Source organism: Gallinula chloropus (genome assembly GCF_964237585.1).
Source record: "Gallinula chloropus genome assembly, contig: HAP1_SCAFFOLD_632, whole genome shotgun sequence".
NCBI classification, from domain to species: domain Eukaryota; kingdom Metazoa; phylum Chordata; class Aves; order Gruiformes; family Rallidae; genus Gallinula; species Gallinula chloropus.
In genome coordinates this window covers 1,400-16,357 of record NW_028168438.1, presented here as the reverse complement: position 1 = coordinate 16,357, position 14,958 = coordinate 1,400, and the positions used below count along the sequence as shown (strand labels likewise).

The following is a 14,958-nucleotide window of genomic DNA, read 5'->3' as shown; positions in this document are numbered from 1 at the left end:
GGAGCTTCACGAAGCCCCCGAAGAACCCCCCACCCCTCTCCAAGAGCCCTCCCACCCGCCGGCGCCCCGCAGCCCCCCGGGCGCCCGCGGTGGGCGCGGTGCCGCGCTGGAAGCCGCTGCGCCACGCCTACGAGAAGGAGATCGTCCTCTACGCCCACTACCGCGGGCTGGACTACGTCAGCACCGAGTGCGTCTACGCGCCCCGCGCCTACCGCGGCCACGCGCGCGACCTGCTCAAGGACCTGGAGGCCGCCAGGGCCAGCGCGGTGGCCGCCCTGGGCCACTCGGGCAGGAGGCTGAGCGTGGGCGCCCAGGTGGCCGCCAGGGGCCTGGGGACCTGCGGCCGGTGCGGCTACGGGGCCAGCCAGGCGCTCTGCAAGGTCTGCGTCCTGCTGGCCGCGCTGGAGAGGGGCAGCCCCCGGCTCGGGCTGGGCAAGAAGGCGGTGGAGATGGCGTGGGAGGGGCAGGGTGGCCACGGCGCGGGTGGCCACGGGGCTGGTGGCCATGGGGGTGGTGGCCATGGGGGTGGTGGCCACGGGGATGGTGGCCACGGGGATGGTTGCCATGGGGATGGTTGTCATGAGGATGGTGGCCATGGGGCTTGTAGGGCTGGTGGCCATGGGGATGGTGGTCATGGTGGCCATGGGGCTTGTAGAGGTGAGGATGGTGGCCATGGGGCTGGTGCCCATGGGGATGGTGGCCATGGGGCTTGTAGATGTGGGGATGGTGGCCATGGGGATGGTGGCCATGGGGCTTGTAGGTGTGGGGCTGGTGGCCACGGGGATGGTGGCCATGGGGCTGGTGCCCATGGGGATGGTCATCGTGGGGCTGGTGGCCACAGGGCTTGTAGAGGTGGGGATGGTGGTCATGGGGGTGGTGGCCACGGGGATGGTGGCCATGGGGATGGTGGTCATGGTGGCCATGGGGCTTGTAGAGGTGAGGATGGTGGCCATGGGGATGGTGGCCATGGGGCTGGTGCCCATGGGGATGGTCATCATGGGGCTGGTGGCCACAGGGCTTGTAGATGTGGGGCTGGTGGCCATGGGGCTGGTGGCCATGGGGATGGTGGCCATGGGGATGGTGGCCATGGGGATGGTCATCATGGGGCTGGTGGCCACAGGGCTTGTAGATGTGGGGCTGGTGGCCATGGGGATGGTGGCCATGGGGATGGTGGCCATGGGGATGGTCATCGTGGGGCTGGTGGCCGCAGGGCTTGTAGATGTGGGGCTGGTGGCCATGGGGCTGGTGGCCATGGGGATGGTGGCCATGGGGATGGTAACCATGGGGATGGTGGCCATGGAGATGGCCATCATGAGACTGGTAGCCATGGGGATGGTGGCCATGGGGATGGTGGTCACGGGGCTGGTGGCCACGGGGCTTGTAGAGGTGGGGATGGTGGCCATGGAGATGGTGGCCATGGGGATGGTTATCATGAGGCTGGTGGCCATGGGGCTTGTAGATGTGGGGCTGGCGGCCATGGGGTTGGTAGCCATGGGGATGGTGGCCATGGAGATGGTAACCATGGGGCTGGTAGCCATGGAGACGGTGGCCATGGGGATGGCCATCATGAGACTGGTAGCCATGGGGCCGGTAGCCATGGAGATGGTGGCCATGGGGCTTGTATATGTAGGGGAGGTGGCCATGGGGCCGGTAGCCATGGGGATGGTGGCCGTGGGGTTTGTAGTCATGGAGATGGTGGCCATGAGGCTGGTGGCCATGGAGATGGTGACCGTGGAGATGGTGGCCATGGGGCTTGTAGGGCTGGTGGCCATGGGGCTGGTGGCCATTGGGCTGGTAGCCATGGAGATGGTGGCCATGGAGATGGTGGCCATGGAGATGGTGGCCATGGGGCTTGTAGGGCTGGTGGCCATGGGGCTTGTAGCTGTGGGGCCGGTGGCCGTGGGGCTGGTGGCCATGGGGCTTGTAGGGCTGGTGGCCATGGGGCTGGTGGCCATTGGGCTGGTAGCCATGGAGATGGTGGCCATGGGGCTGGTGGCCGTGGGGCTGGTGGCCATGGAGATGGTGGCCATGGAGATGGTGGCCATGGAGATGGTGGCCATGGGGCTTGTAGGGCTGGTGGCCATGGGGCTGGTGGCCATTGGGCTGGTAGCCATGGAGATGGTGGCCATGGAGATGGTGGCCATGGGGCTTGTAGGGCTGGTGGCCATGGGGCTGGTGGCCATTGGGCTGGTGGCCATGGAGATGGTGACCGTGGGGCTGGTGGCCATGGGGCTGGTGGCCATGGGGCTGGTGGCCATTGGGCTGGTAGCCATGGGGCTGGTGGCCATGGAGATGGTGGCCATGGGGCTGGTGGCCGTGGGGCTGGTGGCCATGGGGCTTGTAGCTGTGGGGCCGGTGGCCGTGGGGCCGGTGACCGGGGGACTGGTGGCCCCGGCAGGTGCCGTGACGGGCCGGGGGGGGAGGGGGTGGAGGTGGAGGTGGTGGGGGCGGGGGGACGGGCCGCGCGGCGCCGCTTCGTGGGCTTCGGCCGCGTCCGCGGCGCCCTCAACGTCTGGGACTTCTAGGGGGGGGTGGGGGTGCTGGGGGGGTTGGGAAGGTCCTGGGAGGGTCTGGGGGGGTTGGGAAGGTCCTGGCAGGGTCTGGAGGGGCTTGAGAAGGTCCTGGAAGGATCTGGGGGGGGGGTTGGGAAGGTCCTGGCAGGGTCTGGAGGGGCTTGAGAAGGTCCTGGAAGGATCTGGGGGGGGGGTTGGGAAGGTCCTGGCAGGGTCTGGGGGGGGAGGGGTTGGGAAGGTCCTGGCAGGGTCTGGGGGGTTGGGAAGGTCCTGGCAGGGTGTGGGGGGGTTGGGAAGGTCCTGTCAGGGTGTGGGGGGTTGGGAAGGTCCTGGCAGGGTCTGGGGGGGGAGGGGTTGGGAAGGTCCTGGCAGGGTGTGGGGGGGTTGGGAAGGTCCTGGCAGGGTGTGGGGGGTTGGGAAGGTCCTGGCAGGGTGTGGGGGGTTGGGAAGGTCCTGGCAGGGTCTGGGGGGGATGGGAAGGTCCTGGCAGGGTCTGGGGGGGTTGGGAAGGTCCTGTCAGGGTTCGATATGTAAATGAGACGCTTCGTCACGGCGAATAAAGGCTCTTGACATGCAAATGAGGCCGTTATGTGGGCGGGGCTATGCAAATGAGGCTGGGGGAGGAGCCGGGGCCCCGTCGCTTCCTGGCGCCTGCGTGGTCTGTGACGTCACTTCCGGGTGCGACGTCCCTTCCGGGTGGCGGCGATGTCGGGGCTGCGGCTGGACCTGGGCCCGGCCAAGGAGCCGCTGGGGCTCCTGCGGGGCCTCCAGTGGGTGCGTGGCACTGGGAGCACTGGGAGCACTGGGAGGGACGCTGGGGGGGCGCTGGGAGGGACTGGGGGGGACTGGGAGGGAAGGGGGGGGCGCTGAGAGGTCCTGGGAGTGGGACTGGGGGAACTGGGAGGTACTGGGAGGGAACTGGGAGGGAACTGGGGGAACTGGGAGGTACTGGGAGTGGGAATGGGGGTCTACTGGGGGAACTGGGAGGTACTGGGAGGGAACTGGGGGTCTACTGGGGGAACTGGGAGGTACTGGGAGTGGGAATGGGGGTCTACTGGGGGAACTGGGAGGTACTGGGAGGGAACTGGGGGTCTACTGGGGGAACTGGGAGGTACTGGGAGTGGGAATGGGGGTCTACTGGGGGAACTGGGAGGTACTGGGAGGGAACTGGGGGTCTACTGGGGGAACTGGGAGGTACTGGGAGTGGGAATGGGGGAAATGGGAGGGAAATGGGGCCGGGGGGGACTGGGAGGGACTGGGAAGGACTGGAGGGGATCTGGGAGTCACTGGGGGGGGGGACTGGGGAGGGCAACTGGGGTAATTGGGAGGGACTGGGGGCGACTGGGAGCTGAAACCTTCCCAGTTCCCAGCTGAAAAAGGCCAAAAAAAAGGAAAATTTGGGGGGAAAATCAATTTTTTTTCAATAAAAACGGGAATTTGGGGAGAAATTTGGGGGGTTGGGGTGAAATTTCTGCTTTTCTGGGTGAAATTTGGGGGTTTGGGGGTGAAATTTGTGATTTTTGGGGTTAAATTTGGGGGTTTTGGGGTGAAATTTGTGCTTTTTTGGGGTGAAATTTGGGGGGTTGGGGTTAAATTTGGTGGGTTTGGTTAAGTTTGGGGGGGTTGGGATGAAATTTGGGGGGTTGAGTGAAAATTGGTTTTTTGGGGGTGAGATTTGGGGGGGTGAAATTTGGGTTTTTGGGGGTGAAATTTGGGGGTTTTGGGTTAAATTTGGGGGTTTGGGGGTGAAATTTGTGGTTTTGGGGGTGAAATTTGGAGATTTTTGGTGAAATTTGGGATTTTTGGGGGTGAAATTTGGGGTTTTGGGGTGAAATTTGTGGTTTTTGCGGTGAATTTGGGGGGGGTTGGGTGAAATTTGTGGGTTTTGAGGTGCAATTTGGGGTTTTGGGGTTAAATTTGTGGTTTTTGGGGTGCAATTTGGGGTTTTGGGGTTAAATTTCTGGGTTTTTTGGGGGCAGTTCGGGGTTTTGGGGGTTAAATTTGTATTTTTGGGGGTGAAATTCGGGATTTTGGGGTTAAATTTGTGGTTTTGGGGGTACAATTTTGGTGTTTTGGGGTTAAATTTGTGTTTTTTGGATACAATTTGGGGGGGTTGGGGTTAAATTTGTGGTTTTTGGGTACAATTTAGGGTTTTGGGGTTACATTTCTGGGGTTTTGGGGTCCAATTCGGGGTTTTGGGGTTGAATTTGTGGGTTTTTGGGGTGAAATTTGGGGGTTTGGGGTTAAATTTATGTTTTTTTGGGGGTGCAATTCGGGGTTTTGGGGCTACATTTCTGGGGTTTTGGGTCCAATTCGGGGTTTTGGGGTTAAATTTGTGGGTTTTGGGGTCCAATTCGGGGTTTTGGGGTTAAATTTGTGGGTTTTGGGGTCCAATTTGGGGTTTTGGGGTTAAATTTGTGAGTTTTTGGGGTGCAATTCGGGGGTTTTGGGGTTAAATTTGTGGTTTTTGGGGTCCAATTCGGGGTTTTGGGGTTAAATTTGTGGGTTTTTGGGGTGCAATTCGGGGTTTTGGGGGTTAAATTTGGGGTTTTTGGGTGCAATTCGGGGTTTTGGGGTTACATTTGTGGGTTTTTGGGGTGCAATTCGGGGTTTTGGGGTTAAATTTGTGGGTTTTGGGGTCCAATTCGGGGTTTTGGGGTTAAATTTGTGAGTTTTTGGGGTGCAATTCGGGGGTTTTGGGGTTAAATTTGTGGGTTTTGGGGTCCAATTCGGGGTTTTGGGGTTACATTTGGGGTTTTTGGGGTGCAATTCGGGGTTTTGGGGTTAAATTTGTGAGTTTTTGGGGTCCAATTCGGGGTTTTGGGGTTAAATTTGTGGGTTTTTGGGGTCCAATTCGGGGTTTTGGGGTTACATTTGTGGGTTTTTGGGGTCCAATTCGGGGTTTTGGGGTTAAATTTGTGGGTTTTGGGGTCCAATTTGGGGTTTTGGGGTTAAATTTGTGGGTTTTTGGGGTCCAATTCGGGGTTTTGGGGTTAAATTTGTGGGTTTTTGGGGTGCAATTCGGGGTTTTGGGGTTAAATTTGTGGGTTTTTGGGGTCCAATTCGGGGTTTTGGGGTTAAATTTGTGGGTTTTTGGGGTGCAATTCGGGGTTTTGGGGTTAAATTTGTGGGTTTTTGGGGTCCAATTCGGGGTTTTGGGGTTAAATTTGTGGGTTTTGGGGTCCAATTCGGGGTTTTGGGGTTAAATTTGTGGGTTTTGGGGTCCAATTCGGGGTTTTGGGGTTAAATTTGTGGGTTTTTGGGGTCCAATTCGGGGTTTTGGGGTTAAATTTGTGGGTTTTTGGGGTCCAATTCGGGGTTTTGGGGTTGAATTTGTGGGGTTTTGGGGTGAAATTTGGGGGTTTGGGGTTAAATTTATGGTTTTTTGGGGGTGCAATTCGGGGTTTTGGGGCTACATTTCTGGGGTTTTGGGTCCAATTCGGGGTTTTGGGGTTAAATTTGTGGTTTTGGAGGTACAATTTTGGTGTTTTGGGGTTAAATTTGTGTTTTTTGGGTGCAATTCGGGGGTTTTGGGGTTAAATTTGTGGGTTTTGGGGTCCAATTTGGGGTTTTGGGGTTAAATTTGTGGTTTTTGGGGTGCAATTCGGGGTTTTGGGGTTACATTTCTGGGTTTTTGGGGTGAAATTCGGGGTTTTCTGGTTAAATTTATGGTTTTGGGGGTACAATTTTGGTGTTTTGGGGTTACATTTATGGGGTTTTGGGTTACAATTTGGGGTTTTCTGGTTAAATTTGGGTTTTTTAGGGTACATTTCGGGGTTTTGGGGTTACATTTGTGAGTTTTTGGGGTGCAATTCGGGGGGTTTGGGGTTAAATTTGTGGGTTTTGGGTACAATTTAGGGTTTTGGGGTTACATTTCTGGGGTTTTGGGGTCCAATTCGGGGTTTTGGGGTTGAATTTGTGGGTTTTGGGGTTACATTTGTGGGTTTTTGGGGTCCAATTCGGGGTTTTGGGGGTTAAATTTGGGGTTTTTGGGGTGCAATTTGGGGTTTTGGGGGTTAAATTTGGGGTTTTTGGGGTGCAACTCGGGGTTGTCCCCCTCCCTCCCCCAGTTCTTCTCCATCTTCGCCTTCGCCACGTGCGGCGGGTACCGCGGCGCCGTCTCCTTCCTGGTCAGCTGCCAGGGCCAGCCCAACCTCACCGTGGCCGCCACCTTCTCCTACCCCTTCCAGTGAGCACAGACCCCCCCCCACCCCCACCCCCACCCCACCCCCACCCCCCTGCATCCTCCCTGCTGATTGGCTGGGTGGGGGAGGGAGACGGGGGCGGCCAATCAGCAGCGGCGGGGGGTGGGGGGTGGGGGGGGGGTCCCAGAGGGTCCAGAAGGTTCCTCAGGGGTCCAGAAGGTTCCCCAAAGCTCCAGAAGGGCCCTCAGGGGTCAGGAAGGTCCCTCAGAGCTCCAGAAGGTTCCCCAGAGGTCAGGAAGATCCCCCAGGGGTCCAGAAGGTTCCCCAAAGCTCCAGAAGGTCTCTCAGGGGTCAGGAAGGTTCCTCAGGGGTCAGGAAGGTTCCTCAGGGGTCTAGAAGGTTCCTCAAAGGTCCAGAAGGTCCCTCAGAGCTCCAGAAGGTTCCCCCAAGCTCCAGAAGGCCCCCTCAGAGCTCCAGAAGGTCCCCCAGAGCTCTGGAAGGTTCCTCAAAGCTCCAGAATGTTCCCCCAATCTCCAGAAGGTCCCTCAGGGGTCCGGAAGGTCCCTCAGAGGTCAGGAACGTCTCTCAAAGCTCCAGAAGGTTCCCCAAAGGTCCAGAAGGTCCCTCAGAGGTCAGGAAGGTTCCTCAGGGGTCTAGAAGTTTCCCCCAAGCTCCAGAAGGTCCCTCAGGGGTCAGGAAGGTTCCTCAAAGGTCTAGAAGGTTCCTCCAATCTCCAGAAGGTCCCCCAAAGCTCCAGAAGGACCCCAAAGCTCCAGAAGCTTCCCCAAAGGTCTAGAAAGTCCCTCAGAGCTCCAGAAGGTCCCTCAGGGGTCCGGAAGGTCCCTCAGGGATCAAGAAGGTCCCTCAAAGCTCCAGAAAGTTCCTCAGAGCTCCACAAGCGGTTCCTCAGAGCTCCACAAGCGGTTCCTCAGGGGTCAGGAAGGTTCCTCAGGGGTCTAGAAGGTCCCTCAAAGGTCCAGAAGGTCCCTGAGAGCTCCAGAAGGTTCCCCAAATCTCCAGAAGGTCCCTCAGGGGTCCGGAAGGTCCCTCAGGGATCAAGAAGGTCCCTCAAAGCTCCAGAAAGTTCCTCAGAGCTCCACAAGCGGTTCCTCAGAGCTCCACAAGCGGTTCCTCAGGGGTCAGGAAGGTTCCTCAGGGGTCTAGAAGGTCCCTCAAAGGTCCAGAAGGTCCCTGAGAGCTCCAGAAGGTTCCCCAAATCTCCAGAAGGTCCCTCAGGGGTCCGGAAGGTCCCTCCGAGGTGCCCGAGCCCCAGCCCGTTGGGGGTGGGGAGTGTCCCCAGGGGGGGTGGGGGGGGTGGGAAGCTGCAGCCAGGCTGAGACTCGGTGTGTGTCCCCCTCCCCTCCCCTCCCCTGCCCGTGTCCCCCCCCCTCTCCCCCCCCTCCCCCAGGCTGAACCTGGCCACCTTCTCGCCGTCGCTGCGCGGCGCCTGCAACGGGACGTGGCGCTCGGACGTGCACCTGGTGGGCGACCTGGCGGCGGCCGCGCGCGGCTTCGTGGCCGTGGCCGTGGGCTCCTTCCTCTACAGCCTGGCGGCCCTGGCGCTGCTGCTGGGCGCCCTGCAGCGCTACCGCCGCGCCGGCGGCCGCCTGCCCCTCGTGGTGAGTCCCCCCGGGACCCCCCGGGACCGCCCTGAGACCCCCGGGACAGCCCTGAGACCACCCTGAGCCCCCCGGGACCCCCGGGACCGCCCTGAGACCCCCGGGACAGCCCTGAGACCCCCGAGACTGCCCTGAGCCCCCCGGGACCGCCCTGGGCACCCCGGGACTGCCCTGAGCCCCCTGAGACCACCCTGAGCCCCCCGGGACCCCCGGGGACCGCCCTGAGACCACCCTGAGCCCCCCGGGACCGCCCTGAGACCACCCTGAGCCCCCGGGACCCCCGGGACCGCCCTGAGGACCACCCTGAGCCCCCCGGGACCGCCCTGGGCCCCCCGGGACCGCCCTGAGACCCCGAGACTGCCCTGAGACCACCCTGAGCCCCCCGGGACCACCCTGAGACCCCCGGGACAGCCCTGAGACCCCCGAGACTGCCCTGAGACCCCTGAGACCACCCTGAGCCCCCCGGGACCCCCGGGACCCCCTGAGACCCCCGAGACTGCCCTGAGACCCCCGAGACTGCCCTGAGACCACCCTGAGCCCCCCGGGACCGCCCTGAGCCCCCCGGACCCCCGGGACCGCCCTGAGACCCCCGAGACTGCCCTGAGACCCCCGAGACTGCCCTGAGACCACCCCTGAGCCCCCCGGGACCCCCGGGACCGCCCTGAGACCCCCTGGACTGCCCTGAGCCCCCTGAGACCACCTTGAGCTCCAAGACCTCCTTGACCCCCCCTGAGACCACCCTAACCCCCCCGAGACCGCCCTGACCCCCCTGAGACCACCCTGAGCCCCCCGAAACCACCCTGACCCCCCTGAGACCACCTTGAGCTCCAAGACCTCCTTGACCCCCCCAGAGACCACCCTGAGCCCCCGAGACCACCTTGACCCCCCTGAGAGCGCCCTGACCCCCCCCCGGGACCGCCCTGGGCCCCCTGAGACCACCCTGAGCCCCCTGAGAGCACCCTGAGCCCCCCGGGACCGCCCTGAGACCCCTGAGACCGCCCTGACCCCCCTGAGAGCACCCTGACCCCCCTGAGAGCACCCTGACCCCCCTGAGAGCGCCCTGAGCCCCCCGGGACCACCCTGAGACCCCCGAGACTGCCCTGAGCCTCCCGAGACCACCCTGACCCACCTGAGACCGCCCTGAGCCCCCCTGTGACCACCCTGAGGCCCCTGAGACCATCCTGACCCCCCCGATACCTCATTGACCCCCCCCCCGAGACCACTCTGACCCCCCCCCAGACCACCCTGACCCCCCTGAGACCACCTTGAGCTCCAAGACCTCCTTGACCCCCCCGAGACCTCCCTGACCCCCCCAAGACCACCTTGACCCCCCTGAGACCACCCTGACACCCCCCAAGACCACCCTGAGCCCCCAAGATCGCCCTGACCCCCCTGAGACCTCCTAGACCCCCCTGAGACCACCATGACCCCCCCAAGACCACCCTGACCTCCCCTGAGACCACCCTGACCCCCACGAGACCACCCTGAGCCCCACGAGACCTCCTTGACCCCCCCTGAGACCACCCTGACCCCCCTGAGGCCCCCTCCCCAGTGACCCCCCCCCTCCCCAGCTTGGACTGCATCTCCCATGAGCCTTTGCTGCCGCCCCCCATGGGTGGGGGGGTTTGGGGGGGGGGTGGGGGGTCCTTAACCCTCCTCTCCCCTCTCTCCTGCTGCTGCCCTGGACAGGACGCGGGGTAAGTGACCCCCGGGGGGCTGGGGGGGGACATGGGGGGACACCGCTGGGGTTGGCCCCTCCAGCCCACGGATCTCGGGGACCCCCAGGACCCCCCAAACCCCCGATCTTGGGGTACCCCCAGGACCCCCAGGACTCTCCAAGCCCTCAATCTTGGGGTACCCCCAGGACTCTCAAGCCCCCAGATCTTGGGGACCCCCAGGACCCCCCAAACCCCCGATCTTGGGGTACCCCCAGGACCCCCAGGACCCTCCAAGCCCTCAATCTTGGGGTACCCCCAGGACCCTCAAACCCCCAGATCTCGGGGTGCCCCCAAGACCCCCCAACCCCCCGATCTTGGGGTCCCCCAGACTGTCCAACCCCCAGGTCTGGGGGTTCCCCCAGGACCCTCCAACCCCCCCAATCTTGGGGTCCATCAGGACTCCCCAACCCCCAGATCTCGGGGGTGCCCCCCAGACCCTCCAACCCCCAGCTCTGGGGGTCCCCCCAGACTCTTCAACCCCCAGATCTTGGGGTGCCCCCCAGACTCTTCAACCCCCCAATCTTGGGGTGCCCCCAGGACCCCCAGGACCCCCCAGTCTTGGGGTTCATCAGGATCCTCCAACCCCCAGATCTTGGGGTGCCCCCAGGACCCCCCAGGCCCCCACTTTTGGGGTGCCCCCCACATCACTTCCCATCCCCCACCATGACCTTCTCCAACCCCCTCTCCTCAATCCTGGGGTTCCCCACCATTTCCCCCCCCTTACTCCCCCCACACCCCTCCCCTGGCTTTTGGGGACCCCCTAACCCCCCCTCAATGTCAGGGCGCCCCCAGACCCTCCAACCCCCCGATCTTGGGGTGCCTCCAGGACCCTCCAGCCCCCAGATCTTGGGGTACCCCCTGACTCTCCAACCCCCCATTTTTGGGGTGCCCCCAGGACCCTCCAGCCCCCCAGTCTTGGGGTACCCCCAGGACCCTCTAACCCCCAGCTCTGGGGGTCCCCCCAGACTCTCCAACCCCCAGGTTTGGGGTGCCCCCAGGACTCCCCACCCCCCCGATCTTGGGGTGCCCCCAGGACCCCCAGACCCTCCAAACCCCCGATCTTGGGGTGCCCCCAGGACTCTCCAACCCCCCAATCTTGGGGTGCCCCCACCCAACACCCCCCTTACTCCCCCCACACCTCCTCCCCTGGCTTTTGGGGACCCCCTAACCCCCCCTCAATGTCAGGGTGCCCCCAGACCCTCCAACCCCCCGATCTTGGGGTGCCTCCAGGACCCTCCAGCCCCCAGATCTTGGGGTACCCCCCTGACTCTCCAACCCCCCATTTTTGGGGTGCCCCCAGGACCCTCCAGCCCCCCAGTCTTGGGGTACCCCCAGGACCCTCTAACCCCCAGCTCTGGGGGTCCCCCCAGACTCTCCAACCCCCAGGTTTGGGGTGCCCCCAGGACTCCCCAACCCCCCGATCTTGGGGTGCCCCCAGGACCCCCAGACTCTCCAACCCCCAGGTTTGGGGTGCCCCCAGGACTCCCCAACCCCCCGATCTTGGGGTGCCCCCACCCAACACCCCCCTTACTCCCCCACACCCCCTCCCCTGACTTTCGGGGACCCCTCTAACCCCCCCCCCAATGTCAGGGTGCCCCCAGACCCTCCAACCCCCCAATCTTGGGGTGCCCCCAGACCCTCCAACCCCCCAATCTTGGGGTGCCCCCAGGACCCCCAGACCCTCCAACCCCCCGATCTTGGGGTGCCCCCACCCAACACCCCCCTTACTCCCCCCACACCCCCTCCCCTGACTTTCGGGGACCCCCTAACCCCCCCCTCCCCAATGCCCACCCCCCCCCCAGACTTCCTGGCCACGCTGGGCTTCTCCTTCCTGTGGCTGGTGACCTCGTCCGCCTGGGCCAAGGCGCTGACGGACATCAAGGTCTCCACCGCCGCCCCCCTGCCCGGCTGTCAGCACCCCGCCGCCTGTTTCCCCGCCGGCGTCACCCCCATGGGGTCCCTCAACGTCTCCGTGGTAGGTGGGGAGGGGAAACTGAGGCACGGGGTGGGGGGAAACTGAGGCACGGGGTGGGGAAACTGAGGCACGGGGTGGGGAAACTGAGGCACAGGGTGGGGAGGGGGTGGGGGGAAACTGAGGCACGGGGTGGGGGGAAACTGAGGCACGGGGTGGGGGGAAACTGAGGCACGGGGTGGGGAAACTGAGGCACAGGGTGGGGAGGGGGTGGGGGGAAACTGAGGCACGGGGTGGGGGGAAACTGAGGCACAGGGTGGGGGGAAACTGAGGCACGGGGTGGGGAGGGGGTGGGGGAAACTGAGGCACAGGGTGGGGAGGGGGTGGGGGGAAACTGAGGCAGGGGGTGGGGGGAAACTGAGGCACGGGGTGGGGAAACTGAGGCACGGGGTGGGGAGGGGGTGGGGGGAAACTGAGGCACAGGGTGGGGGAAACTGAGGCACGGGGTGGGGGGAAACTGAGGCACAGGGTGGGGAGGGGGTGGGGGGAAACTGAGGCACGGGGTGGGGAGGGGGTGGGGAAACTGAGGCACGGGGTGGGGGGAAACTGAGGCACGGGGTGGGGAAACTGAGGCACAGGGTGGGGGGAAACTGAGGCACGGGGTGGGGAGGGGGTGGGGGGAAACTGAGGCACGGGGTGGGGGGAAACTGAGGCACAGGGTGGGGAGGGGGTGGGGGAAACTGAGGCAGGGGGTGGGGGGAAACTGAGGCACAGGGTGGGGAGGGGGTGGGGGGAAACTGAGGCACGGGGTGGGGGGAAACTGAGGCACGGGGTGGGGAGGGGGTGGGGAAACTGAGGCACGGGGTGGGGAAACTGAGGCACGGGGTGGGGAGGGGGCAGGGGAAACTGAGGCACGGGGTGGGGGGAGACTGAGGCACAGGGTGGGGAGGGGGTGGGGAAACTGAGGCACGGGGTGGGGAAACTGAGGCACGGGGTGGGGAGGGGGTGGGGGAAACTGAGGCACGGGGTGGGGGAAACTGAGGCACAGGGTGGGGGAAACTGAGGCACGGGGTGGGGAGGGGGTGGGGAAACTGAGGCACGGGGTGGGGAGGGGGTGGGGGAAACTGAGGCACGGGGTGGGGAAACTGAGGCACGGGGTGGGGAGGGGGCAGGGGAAACTGAGGCACGGGGTGGGGGGAGACTGAGGCATGGGGTGGGGAGGGGTGGGGGGAAACTGAGGCACGGGGTGGGGAGGGGGTGGGGAAACTGAGGCATGGGGTGGGGAAACTGAGGCACGGGGTGGGGGAAACTGAGGCACGGGGTGGGGAGGGGGTGGGGAAACTGAGGCACGGGGTGGGGAAACTGAGCACAGGGTGGGGAAACTGAGGCACGGGGTGGGGAGGGGTGGGGAAACTGAGGCACGGGGTGGGGAAACTGAGGCATGGGGTGGGGAAACTGAGGCACGGGGTGGGGGAAACTGAGGCACGGGGTGGGGAGGGGGCAGGGGAAACTGAGGCACGGGGTGGGGAAACTGAGGCACGGGGTGGGGAGGGGGTGGGGAAACTGAGGCACGGGGTGGGGGGAAACTGAGGCACGGGGTGGGGAGGGGGTGGGGGAAACTGAGGCACGGGGTGGGGGGAAACTGAGGCACAGGGTGGGGAAGGGGTGGGGGAACCACCAAGGTTCATTGGGTGATGGGGATGGGGAGTTGGGGGATGCTGGGGGTCCCCTGGATGGGGGTTGGGGATGAGGTGGGGAGGGGAAACTGAGGCACAGGGTGGGGAGGGGGTGGGGGGAAACTGAGGCACAGGGTGGGGGAAACTGAGGCACGGGGTGGGGGGAAACTGAGGCACGGGGGGGAAACTGAGGCACGGGGTGGGGGGAAACTGAGGCACAGGGTGGGGAGGGGGTGGGGGAAACTGAGGCACAGGGTGGGGGGAAACTGAGGCACGGGATGGGGGGTGCTGGGGGGGAAACTGAGGCAGGGTTGGGGGTGGGTGTGGAGGGGGCGGGGCTTCCTCCCAGCCCCTCCCCCCCCCCCCCCCCCAGGTCTTCGGGTTCCTCAACCTGGTGCTGTGGGTCGGCAGCTCCTGGTTCGTCTACAAGGAAACCAACTTCCAACCGCCCCCCCCAGCCCCCCGGCGGCCCCCCCCGGCGCGGGGGCGGGGGCCATGTAACCCCCCACACCCCTCCCCCCACCCACCCCCTCCCCCATCCCCACACCCCCTCCCCTCCCCCACCCCGCCGGTGTCTTCCCGAAGGAGATTCCCCTGGTGCTGGGGGGGGAGGGGTGGGGGGTTTGTGGGGGGGGGGGGGGAAGGGGTTTTTGGGGAGGGGGGTGTTGGGTTTTTGGGGTGAATTTGGGGGGTTTTGGGGTTTTTTTTTAAGCTTTTATTTTATTGCTGGAGGCGCCGCTGATGTCGGGAGGAGGAGGAGGAGGAGGAGGGTGAGGAAGAGGAGGAGGAGGAGGGAGGAGAGAGGAGGAGGAGGAGGAGGAGGAGGAGGAGGAAGGAGAGAGGAGGAGGAGGAGGAGGAGGAGGAGAAGGAGGAAGGAGGAGGAGGAGAGGGAGGAGGAGAGGAAGAGGAGGAGGTCCCAGGGCTCCTCAGGGCCTGGTGGGCTTTTGGGTGGGGGGGCTTTGGGTGGGTTGGAGCGAGGAGGCGGTGATGACGTCAGAGGGGGTGATGATGACGTCAGAGGGGGTGATGATGTCAGAGGTGGTGATGATGACGTCAGAGGGGGTGATGATGACGTCAGAGGGGGTGATGATGACGTCAGAGGTGGTGATGATGTCAGAGGTGGTGATGATGACGTCAGAGGGGGTGATGATGACGTCAGAGGTGGTGATGATGTCAGAGGTGGTGGATGATGACGTCAGAGGGGGTGATGATGACGTCAGAGGTGGTGATGATGTCAGGGGTGGTGATGATGACGTCATAGGTGGTGGTGATGACGTCAGAGGCGGTGATGATGTCAGAGGTGGTGATGATGACGTCATAGGTGGTGGTGATGACGTCATAGGTGGTGGTGATGACATCAGAGGCGGTGATGAT

The 14,958-nt window shown here is 63.7% G+C and overlaps 1 protein-coding gene across 1 annotated transcript; it reads left to right on the top strand.

Moving 5' to 3' along the window:
* The first annotated feature begins 3,203 nt into the window (after positions 1-3,203).
* Positions 3,204-14,314, top strand: LOC311204454 (synaptophysin-like protein 1). Its single transcript, XM_084280878.1, has 5 exons — positions 3,204-3,287; positions 6,584-6,702; positions 8,067-8,278; positions 11,798-11,970; positions 13,957-14,314. Exons 1-5 carry the CDS (start codon positions 3,219-3,221, stop codon positions 14,263-14,265), a joined length of 882 nt encoding a protein of 293 aa, XP_084137004.1. The 5' UTR covers positions 3,204-3,218; the 3' UTR covers positions 14,266-14,314.
* The last annotated feature ends 644 nt before the right edge of the window (positions 14,315-14,958 follow it).